The sequence below is a fragment of the Lissotriton vulgaris genome, unplaced genomic scaffold (assembly GCF_964263255.1).
Source record: "Lissotriton vulgaris unplaced genomic scaffold, aLisVul1.2 SCAFFOLD_261, whole genome shotgun sequence".
Classification (NCBI taxonomy): Eukaryota; Metazoa; Chordata; class Amphibia; order Caudata; family Salamandridae; genus Lissotriton; species Lissotriton vulgaris.
In genome coordinates, this window is record NW_028252546.1 from 794,301 (window position 1) to 806,454 (window position 12,154).

Below are 12,154 nucleotides of genomic sequence, written 5' to 3' on the forward strand. Positions count from 1 at the left end.
ACAAGCCACATGAGGGAACACGTGTTAAGCATTTCACATCACTAACATGGACACTGAGTAAATGACACGACTTGAGAGAAATCCAACACCAATTTATAAAATACCAGATTTTTAAACACCAATAATCAGTACTTTGCAATGTGAAAACATTAACGTTGCGGTCATTGGGAAAAACGCATACTTAGAGCAGGGCCGGCCTTAGGCATGTGCAAGCTGTGCACCTGCACAGGGCCACCAAACCCCAGGGGCCACCACGCCAATATATATCCTTACTATATTAATCCTCTGAGGATGGATACATATTTGCGTGGTGGCCCCTGGCAGGGATTTGGCGACCTCTGGCTCTGTTCCACTTCCAAACACCCTGAACCCCTCCCCTCTTTACTGGCCTGCGCGCTCCGCCTCGCCCGGACCCCCTCTTCCGGGGCCCTCTGCCTACGCTCCCTGCCCAGGGCCACCATGAGCCTAGAGCCGGCCCTGCTCTGAATGTAGAGTCGATTCTGATTCTGCAGTGTCAGTGTCACTGACTAGTCTGACTGACTGCGTCAACGCCGTGAACCTGGAAGGTGTGTGGGTTTCACATGATCTTGGCTTGAATGTCAGCAGCGGCCGGCCCGAGCTGAGGCCCGCCGCAGCGCGAGGCCGGACGCTGAGTAGTGAGTGTAGAAACAAAGCGCCTTGCGGCCTTCACTCCGCTCCGGAACTATAGGGGGCTGCAAGAGACCCTTCAGAATCTCTCTGTTCACAATCACCCGACTGTGCCAGGCACCAGATAGCTCTGCTCTCTGAAGTAAAAGGCATGTTTCTGGTGTCTGTGGTAAGAGGCGTGGCTGTGCTGTCTGTGGTAAGAAGCGTGGCTCTGCTGTGTGAATCGGCCATAGAATACTTCATGTCACTTTCCTCTGATGTCATCATGGGGACAAAGGGTGTGTGATGTCACGTCTGCTGATATTTTTGTGAGTCTATGTTCATGATGTAGAATAACTTTACGGTCTGTGGCAAGGAAGGGACAGCTTTGTGGTCATATGGTAACAACAAGATCCCGGAGCATATTAACATCATGATATAAATGTTCCCCATTTTACATCTGTGTAGAAAGCGACCTGAATGAAGGTGGCACGTGGAGCCTCCAGGCTGCCCTCCCAAATATCCACCCATGACCAGTAGCAGTGTGTGATCATTTACTTGGCTTCTTATCCATTGGAGCATGGTGTCACTGGCTCTGACTGAGTGAGTGACCCTGGAGTAGTAGTACTGTCCTTTCCAAATTCTGGCGCAAAAAGGAAGAGATACATACGCTTAAGGCACCGCTAATCGGCCTGCTCGAGGTGGAAGTGGGCATCTCGTCCCTAGATCATGAGGGTGCAGGCAGCCTTTCCACATTGCGACGTGAAATCGGAGATCGATTCGTTCATCTCCAACATATTATTGCAGTACTGCAGTGTGCCAGCTGCTGCCCGCCTGCTGAGAGCGCAAAAGCAAAGGCAGCGGCGCGCTCCTTGCAAGTCGCTTATGCAGGCCATTGTGCCAGGGTAAGAGTGACCTACAGCTTTGCCCCGAAAGTGAAAGTGTCATTAAGGTTGATGGCCGGCTACATTCTCGACAATAGGCACAAGTGCTGTTTTTTAATGTGTGCATTTTTTAAATACAGGGACCGTTAAGATTCTCACGATTTTGAGCACTTGCTCTTCTGTAAAATGATTTTATGCCTATCGCCCCGCTCGCGCTGCCTAAGTATGCTGGCTTACTAAAATAATACAACAAAGATCTCTACATCAACTTGGGCGAATATTAAATCTCACTGTCACCTTCCTGAGCTCCGCCCCGCCCGTACCCCCTCCTCCGGGGCCCACACCAACGCTCCCTGCACAGGGCCACCATGAGCCTAGAGCCGGCCCTGCTTAGAGAGTGAGTTCAATGGAACCCACTTGGAGTTAAGGTCTTGTGAGTCCGTAGACTAGTTCACGACACCTACCACAATGTTACCTGGCTCAGGGAATTGGGGTGCAGACGTGCACTTCGGCTGTCCAATGGAGCTGTCACTCAGGCTTGTGGTGTTGAAATAGTTACCTTAGGAAAAATGTACTTATGGGGCGAGTTGAGGAAAACCCTTTGGAAGATAAGCAAGGAGCTAGCCTTGGACCAGGAGTCAGATCTGATCTACCTGGCTTAGGGGACTCAGGTGCAGAGGCACTCTTAGCTGACTGTGGTGCTGAACCACATCTGTGGCCAGAGGAGCTGGCAGTCCTGCAGAGAAAGGTTAAACACAAATGAAAGATGTTTCCATTGAAGCCACAGGGGTGATTGGTTGCTCATGCAGGTGAATCTCTTCTCTTGAAGAGTCGAGAAAAGCAGGTTGTAGTCTGACTGACCATCAACCAGCCCTGATGCCTGCAAGCACTCCGGTTAAGGAAATCTTTACCCAGAGGACCAAGGGAACATTGTAGAAAGCTGGGCCTCGCTGAGAGTTGGGAATACAGTTCCCCAAAGCCACCTGCCCAAGGACTTTGAGTAGTCATGCCGGACGGCTCAGGGAACAGGACTTCAAGGTCGTGGACTTAGCGGTTTCTGCCTGCCAACTGCAGGGGACTACTACCTATAGTCCTACGGTGTTCTTGTGAAGTCTTTAGGTTGCAGTGGGGCTCACTTTCCTTTTGGAACTGGTCTCTAGTTCTGGGCGAGTCGCAGCCGTGGCCCGTGGAGGGAGGTCCGGTGGGGAAGACAGGCGGGGCGGGGGAGGGGCAGGGTGGGGGTTGATAAACAACGGAATATGGATGATTTCAGGTAATTAAACAATTAAATTAATAAAATGAATTTTGTAGCGCGCCTTGCATCGCATTTTGCGATGCAGGGCACGGAACGAAGGGCACAGGGTCAAGGCTGATTTGCATATGGCCATGTCTGAACTGGGGTGGTGTGGAGTGCAAAAAAACGATGGATTTAGGCCCAGATCTCTGTACTGGGGTGAATGTATGACATTGTTCTGCATTTTGTCCATCAACTGTTGTTTTTGTAATTGTAATAGTGGATGGGCCAGTAATAAATGTGACAGCCACTGTGGTAATAAATATGGTAGAGACAGTAATAATTGTGGCAGGGCTGATAATAAAGGCAAACTACCTCCTAAAAAGTGTTCTTGGGGCTAGTGAGAAATGCGGCTCTGCTGGCAATGAAAGTGGGTGAACCAGCGATAAATGAAGCCGGCTCCTGGATCAATGTATCTGGGCCTATAATGAATGGGAGGGGGCTGGGAATTAATGGGACTGACTGCCTGTGGGACCTATAATGAACGTCACGGGCTTGTGGTAAGTGTTACAGGCCTGGTGATAAATGTTTCAGGGCAAGTTACAAATGTGCTCTGGCCAGTAATAAATGTAGCAGCGAGAGAGACAAATATTGCAATGAATGTAATAAATGTGGCAGGTTGCCTTGTGACCGGTAGCAACCAGTAGGCGAAGCCGACATATGCTACCACCTTTACTTACATTCTACGGTGACTTTCACCACCCGGATGCTGATGCCGATAGAGTTTGTGGCCGTGCAATTGAAGGCTCCAGAGTCGTTCCTTCCGGGCTGCCGCCAGGCACCCACAGTCTCATCTTTCGAGCACCTTACGGTTGGAGCGGGGTTTCCATCTGCTTTGCAGAACATGTTATTGTGCCCTTCGACGACAGTCTGTGCGCTTGGGCAGAGGCTGTCACTGAATTCAGGGCCATCTGAAATAATTCAGAAAAGCAGAATAGGATATTAATCTTTACTGTCCATGAAGCGCACGGCGCAAAGTGAATTGAACTCTCGGCGCTTGCGCAGTAGGTATTATGGGGCAAATTTACAAGCATCTTGAGCCACTTTTGCGTCACTTTTCCCATGTTAAAAATGACGCAAAAGTGGCGCAAGGGCCTTGTAAATAAGCCCCTATGTTTTTGTTTCTTCTGCTTCCTTGTAAAAGTAAACACGCCCTACTAAGCAAGCAGTTCACTCACACACAACCACAGTAACAAGCAACCTTATCAGTAGGTCACAGGCTTAAATCCCGGCAGGTCCACTCAGCCATTTATCCTCCCGAGGACGATACATGGAGTAATACTGAGTTGGGTCACAATAAACATTAGGTGTGTGTTAACCTACTAGGCTAAATTACTGCAAATCATAGAAAGGGCCGGCAGTAATCTCTCTGGAACTTCAACCTGTGACATGTAGCTTACACACTACTCCTGCAGCTGATGCATTAACCTACAGAGCTTTCTTACCAGAATTCGAGCTCGTGACTTCTAGATTACATAAAGGGATCAGTAGCAGATGCATTTACCCACCGAGCTGTCTTGCCAGATTCAATCTGTGGTATGAAGATTACACATCTGGTATTCTGGGTGCAACCATGTGAGCTGCGGGCTGTGTCCTTCGGATAGTAAGCCAGGTGCACCCTATGTTTTCTAATTACACTGACAACATTTGAAAAACTGAACAAATTTGCGAACACCAAAATCATAACATTTCCTGAAATTTTACACTCTGTTTTCAGCCAGTGAGACATTTTCTGCTTGAACCTCGCATGATTTTTTAATGTGAGATATTTCAACGTATGATATTATCACTTGCGATAAAGCTAAACTACATTTTGCGTAATCTTCTCAACATTTTGCAAATTTTCATTTAAAAATATTAATCTATTTTGGACACGATAACAAGGACAGTATAATTAATTCAAGTTGTAGAAACACTAAAGTCAGAGTATAGAACAATGTGCATTCACTTTGGCAAACTTGAAAAAGATAAAAAGTGTAGGCACGGCGCACAGCTTGTGGCTTGAAAGATAGTTTAATTTAAAGATGAGTAATATTTGAGAAGGGTCAAGGTGCTCCAGCAGGTGACGCAACTGTCCTAATGCGTCGAGACTGTTAAGGGGTTGAGTGCGCTACTGGGATGTAGGCGCATCCCTGCTTGTGGGCACACTTATGTGGTTCGTTGTTGCAGCACAACTGACTCCAAGGAGGTTCAAAAAAAGTTCAAAAAGCCGAGTTATTGTATTTTATTTTGAACGTTCATTTTCAAGTTCATAAGTTTTCCATATATAACATTTAGTAGTTCATGTTATCCACTTAATGGAAGTTTAATCAGAAATGCTCCAATGCATTTCGGACCCGGAGGGCCCTTTATCAAGGAGCGCTGAAAAGAAACAGGATATAGCTCTAATCAATGGTTTGTGCAATAAATCAAAAGCATCACATATACTCAATTTTCAAACATAAGTTGGTTCACATAAAATGATCAACCACATGCACCAGTGTATATACAAACACATTATAGTGACATGTCGAGTGTCGGAGCTCAAAAAGATGAGAGGGTAATCGTGCGTGGATCATTAAATAAGGGTGAAGGGCAGGAAAATGAGCGGGTTCGTGCAAAGTGGCTCTCCGCCGGTGCGCTTTACAGGGAAAGTGACGGGAGTTTGGGATAGTGAAAAGCAGTTAACCAAGCCGCTCGTGTAAAAACGAGACTTACGTGATTCGCTTAGATTAGATTCCTCATGGGATCTGGGAAGACATAAGGTAGTGGGTAGGTAAGTGTCAAGACACTAGTGAGTGAACATCCTCGGCAAAAAACTAGCCTCAGATTAAACTTACTTGGAATGCTAAAGCGTACACGGCTTGGCGGGGTGTCGGCACCGGAGTTCAATGACTTCGCGTAGTGAACGCGGAGTTTCTGGCTGGGGTCTAAACAAAGGTGGAAACCAATGAGGGACTAACGTAAAAGAGAACGTGTCGTGCGGCCATCTTGGAGTGGGGTGAAAACAGAGAGAGTGATGGAACCGAATCGGTTTACAAAGTAAATCAACAAGATAAACAAACTATATAAGCACAACAAGCAAAACTAGGTCACAATGTATCAGTAATGTACCCGAAGGGTACTATAAGTAAAAGCTGAGTTCGGTTCGATCATTTAAGCCGTGAGGCTTCAGTGATTGGAGTCCGTAAATCCATGCTGTTTCCCTCTGTAAAAGTACCTTATTAATGTCTCTTCCTTCAATTTTTGGTACAGTTTCCAAAATTAGGAATTTAAGTTGAGCCACGTTGTGGTTGGCTTCATTGAAATGAGTCGCAACGCTGGATTTGGTGTTTTTTGTGCGAATGTTAGATTTATGTTCGTTCAGACGGACTTTTATTTTCCTGGTAGTTTTTCCGACGTATATCATGCCGCAGGGGCATTTGAGGAGATAGACGAGGTTTGATGAATCACATGTTGCATCTACATTCAGTTTTATTTTGAAGCCTCTCATGGGGTGATTCAGACTGTTTCCTTTAATTACTTTGTTGCAGTTGTTGCAGTGGTGACAGGGGCGTGTACCCGTGTGGTTCACTGGTTCATTGGTTGTCTTAGACAAGATCTCTTTGAAGTTCTTTGAGCGGGTGTAGGCAAAGATGGGTGGTTCCTTAAATAGGTCCCCAAAGTCTGGTTCGGAGGATAAAATCCGCCAGTGTTTTATGATTATACTTTTGAAAGTTCTGCTGGATGTTGAGTATCTGGAGACCAGAGCCATTCTCTTATTGTCAGCCTTGGTAGTGCCTTTTAGGGCTTCTGAACGAGAAATCATAGATGTTCTTGTGATAGCTTCATTGATCACTTCCTTGGGATATCCTCTATTGAGAAATCTTGATGCCATGGTTTGCATTTGAGAAGTTCTGGTTTCTGGGTCAGACACAATACGTTTGATCCTTAACATTTGCCTGAACAGTAAATGTCTTTTCAAAGAGCTTTGGTGAAAACTGCTGTGTAGTAAGGTGTTGTTGCGATCCGTAGGTTTACGGAAAAGGTCTGTTTGTAGGCCGTTGGTAGTAATTTTTATGAGTACGTCCAGAAATGCTATTTCCTGATCACTGATGTTCCATGTGAATTCAATCCGATCGTCTTTGGAGTTCAAGTCTGTTAGAGCTAGCTCTAAGTTTTCTCGGGAATCTTTCCAAATGAAAAATAGGTCGTCAATGTAACGTACATAAAGTTCAAGTTTTATTCATGTAGATGTTGTTGAGTTCAAAGTTCCCCATGTAGATATTTGCGTATGTTGGTGCAGCGCAATTGCCCATAGCCATGCCGGACATTTGAAGGTACCATTTCTGGTCAAACGAAAAATAACTGTGATATAAAGTAAAAATCATAAGTTCCAGGATGAATGTTTTGAGAGAGTCAGTAATGTTACTAGAAAGTAAGACTTGTTCGACTGCATCAATCCCGCCGTCATGGGGAATGTAGGTATATAAACTTTTGACGTCAGCAGTGCATAAAATCAACTGTTCATCCTCGTTGATCTTTACTAGCGAGAGTTTGCTGAGAAATTCTGTGGTGTCCTTTATATAACTTTCTAGGTTAGTAACCATGGGCTGTAAATATCGGTCAATGAATTTACTGATCAGTTCGTGTATAGATCCTCTAGTAGACACAATTGGACGAAAAGGGGGGTTCATGAGATCTTTATGTATTTTAGGTAACATAGTAATGGTGGGACTTCTCGGATGTTCAACTATCAGGTACCTTTTGGTTCTCTCGTCAATGATTTCGTCATCAAATGCTTTGCAGATGAGTTCTGATAATTCAGTTTTGTATTTACCGGTGGGATTCCCACTTAGTGGCATGTACGTGTTTAGGTCCGTAACATGTTCCATTATCCTTTGGTTGTATAGGCTGGTATTGAGGATGACGAGGGCGCCTCCCTTGTCAGCTTTGAGGCATTTGATAGAGGTGTTGTTAGCAATTTTCCTTAAGGCGTCCTTATCCTTATTGGTGATGTTATTGCAAACTTTCTGTCTGAAATTGATTTTTGAAATGTCTTGTCTGACCAGGGTCTCAAAGGTGTCAATGCTTTTGTGACTACTGGGGGGCATGTAGGTGCTAGATGGTCTAAGGCCCAATAATAAGTCAGGTTTGATATCTTTAGGAGGTTCCAAAATCTTCTCAAAAAAATGCCTTAGGCGTAGCTTACGGGTACATTTGAAAGTACTCACTTCTAACTCCAGTAGATTGGTGTTATTGGTGGGGATAAATGACATTCCCTTCTGGAGAGTTTTCATTTGATGTTCCGTGAGATCAGTGTCCGAGATGTTAATCACTAACGATTCTTCCTGGTTTTCCTTTTGGTCTTTGGAGGTTGCTGACTGCCCTCGTTTTATTTTTCCTGCCCTTTTGCCCCGTCTGGGTCGTCGGTCCTGTCTGGGCTTACCTCTAAAAAAGACTCCGTTGTTGTGGGATCTTTGTTGCTGGGTGTTTGTATCAGTTTCTGACCATGTGAATCTGTGGAAGTCAATGGTTCCGTCGGGGTTCTCCTTGGTGGACGACTGCTGTTGTCACTTCCTGAGGAAGAGGTGTCAGTGTTTTGATTATACGGTTTGTTTCTACGGCGTTGGGCGTAAACATCCGCCCAGGTGTACACCTCCCCTAGTTTGTAATCCAGGGTATCCTGGCGAAATTTGCGAATTTTTCACTCGTTTATTTCTCTAGCGTGTCTGTCCAGCTGTTTGTTGATGTCTTCCAGGGTTTCCGTGAGTTCCTCAGGGGTGATTGATTCCTTTACCGTTCAGCCAAATGTTAAGGATCAAACGTATTGTGTCTGACCCAGAAACCAGAACTTCTCAAACGCAAACCATGGCATCAAGATTTCTCAATAGAGGATATCCCAAGGAAGTGATCAATGAAGCTATCACAAGAACATCTATGATTTCTCGTTCAGAAGCCCTAAAAGGCACTACCAAGGCTGACAATAAGAGAATGGCTCTGGTCTCCAGATACTCAACATCCAGCAGAACTTTCAAGAGTATAATCATAAAACACTGGCGGATTTTATCCTCCGAACCAGACTGGGGACCTATTTAAGGAACCACCCATCTTTGCCTACACCCGCTCAAAGAACTTCAAAGAGATCTTGTCTAAGACAACCAAGGAACCAGTGAACCACACGGGCACACGCCCCTGTCCCCACTGCAACAACGTAATTAAAGGAAACAGTCTGAATCACCCCATGAGAGGCTATAAATAAAACTGAATGTAGATGCAACATGTGATTCATCAAACCTCATCTATCTCCTCAAATGCCCCTACGGCATGATATACGTCGGAAAAACTACCAGGAAAATAAAAATCAGTCTGAACGAACATAAATCTAACATTCACACAAAAAACACCAAATCCAGCGTTGCGACTCATTTCAATGAAGCCAACCACAACGTGGCTCAACTTAAATTCCTAATTTTGGAAACTGTACCAAAAATTGAAGGAAAAGACATTAATAAGGTACTTTTACAGAGGGAAACAGCATGGATTTACAGACTCCATTCATTGAAGCCTCACGGCTTAAATGATCGAACCGAACTCAGCTGTTACTTATAGTACCCTTCGGGTACATTACTGATACATTGTGACCTAGTTTTGCTTGTTGTGCTTATATAGTTTGATTATCTTGTTGATTTACTTTGTAAACCGATTCGGTTCCATCACTCTCTCTGTTTTCACCCCACTCCAAGATGGCCGCACGACACGTTCTCTTTTACGTTAGTCCCTCATTGGTTTCCACCTTTGTTTAGACCCCGGCCAGAAACTCCGCGTTCACTACGCGAAGTCATTGATCTCCGGTGCCGACACCCCGCCAAGCCGCGTACGCTTTAGCATTCCAAGTAAGTTTAATCTGAGGCTAGTTTTTTGCCGAGGATGTTCACTCACTAGTGTCTTGACACTTACCTACCCACTACCTTATGTCTTCCTAGATCCCATGAGGAATCTAATCTAAGCGAATCACGTAAGTCTTGTTTTTACACGAGCGGCTTGGTTAACTGCTTTTCACTATCCCAAACTCCCATCACTTTCCCTGTAAAGCGCACCGGCAGAGAGCCACTTTGCACGAACCCGCTCATTTTCCTTCCCTTCACCCTTATTTAATGATCCACGCACGATTACCCTCTCATCTTTTTGAGCTCCGACACTCGACATGTCACTATAATGCGTTTCTATATACACTGGTGCATGTGGTTGATCATTTTATGTGAACCAACTTATGTTTGAAAATTGAGTATATGTGATGCTTTTGATTTATTGCACAAACCATTGATTAGAGCTATATCCTGTTTCTTTTCAGCGCTCCTTGATAAAGGGCCCTCCGGGTCCGAAATGCATTGGAGCATTTCTGATTAAACTTCCATTAAGTGGATAACATGAACTACTAAATGTTATATATGGAAAACTTATGAACTTGAAAATGAACGTTCAAAATAAAATACAATAACTCGGCTTTTTGAACTTTTTTTTAACCTCCTTGGAGTCAGTTGTGCTGCAACAACGAACCACATAAGTGTGCCCACAAGCAGGGATGAGCCTACATCCCAGTAGCGCACTCAACCCCTTAAACTTGAAAAAGACCCATCATTGCTGAAACACGTTTCGGCTGTGATTGATATAATTTTTTGAGAAATCACAATTAATAAAAAGACATTGGCTGAGAGGATGTTTACTCTGAATTTATTGTTTCTACCACTAAAATTAACACACTGAACTAGTTAGGTGTCCACCAGGCTTCATGTTTAAACGTATTTGTAGCGCTAATCTTGCCGCCAGGTTGCTTCAAAGCACTTTGTGTAGTGGGTAGAAAAGGTAATCTGTGGTTGTGCAAAAAAAAATGATGATAATCTACTTAAATCTTAAAAAGGAAAATCATAGCAAATAAAGGTTAATTGGCATATTTGTTCATTTTTAATATGTCAATTTGCTGACCTCCTGCTGTTGTAGAGGACTGTGATTTTGTGTGATCGTGGATTGGAGAGACAAAACGGCTCCTCTTCCCCTGAAACATGAGAGTCAGTGGCCACATTGTTTAGCTCATGATTAGGATTTTCCACACTTGCCACGTGATCCATCATCGTTTGCATATTTTGTTTAGATTTTAGCAAAAAAATTGTTTCTAACGCAAACGGATCAAAACTTACTATGAACTCTACCCATGTGTTCCTTCCTAACCCTGCTAATTGCTGCATAAGGTAGGATTTTTTTTTTTGGGGCTCGGGGAAATTAAGTGATTTGCCCAGAATCACAGGGTGTTGAGTCAACGCCGGGACACGAAATTGGTACCCCAGTTCCAAAGTCGGGAGCTCTGGCCGTAAAGCCACATCTACTCCTTATCCAAACCCTTTCCCTAGCCCTTAAAAGCTAAACTAACTCCTTACCCTAAGCCTAACCCTAGTTCTTAACCCAAACCTAAGCTAAATTTAACCCCTCTTGGTGACACTACACTGTCAGTGCACCTCACATGTACATTCAAATATAGTGCCTTCTTTCAGTTTTACTTGGCACGGAGCTCCTCAAGAAGCCCAAGGCGGACCCCAAGGACCTCAAGAACTTTCGGCCCATCTCCCTGCTCCCGGCGAAGGTCATCAAGAAAATTGTCAACATGCACCTGACCCGCCACCTGGAAGACAACAACATCTTGGACCCATCCCAGTCCGGGTTCAGACGAAACCACAGCACCGAGACGACCCTCATCGCCACCACAAACGACATCAGGCGCCAACTAGACAACCGCGAAACATCAGTCCTCATCCTCCTGGACTTGTCAGCCGCCTTCGACACGGTCTGTCATCGCACTCTAAAGACACGCCTCCTAGAAGTCGGAATCCAAGAGAAGGCCCTTGACTGGACCACGTCCTTCCTCTCGGCAGAACCCAGGGCGTCCGCCTCCTGCCCTTGAGATCCGAAGCCACCGACATCAACTGCTGCGTCCCCCCTGGGCTCATCCCTCAGCCCGACTCTGTTCAACGTCTACATGGCCCCCCTCGCACAAGTGGCCCGCCATCACGATCTCAACATCATCTCCTACGCCGAGACACCCAGCTCATCCTCTCCCTCACCAAGAACACCCACATCGCCAAAACCAACCTCCACGAGGGAATGAAGGCCATCGCCGACTGGATGAGGAGCAGCCGTCTGAAACTGAACTCGGACAAGACGGAGGTCCTCATCCTCGGACCCATCCCCTCAGCCTGGGACGACTCCTGGTGGGCGACCACACTGAGAACAGCACCAACACCCACCGACCATGCACGCAACCTAGGATTCATCCTCGACTCCTCCCTCTCCATGTCTAAACAGGTCAACACCGTCTCCTCCTCCTGCTACAACAGCC

General features: G+C 45.4%; 1 protein-coding gene across 1 annotated transcript in view; it reads right to left on the reverse strand.

The window, feature by feature from the left end:
- Positions 1 to 12,154, reverse strand: part of LOC147662122 (intercellular adhesion molecule 1-like) — a 258,970-nt gene that overhangs the window by 45,256 nt on the left and 201,560 nt on the right. Inside the window, exon 7 of the mRNA XM_086951095.1 lies at positions 3,486 to 3,716. Coding sequence (XP_086807221.1) covers positions 3,486 to 3,716 — 231 coding nt within the window. The remainder of the gene's footprint in view (positions 1 to 3,485; positions 3,717 to 12,154) is intronic.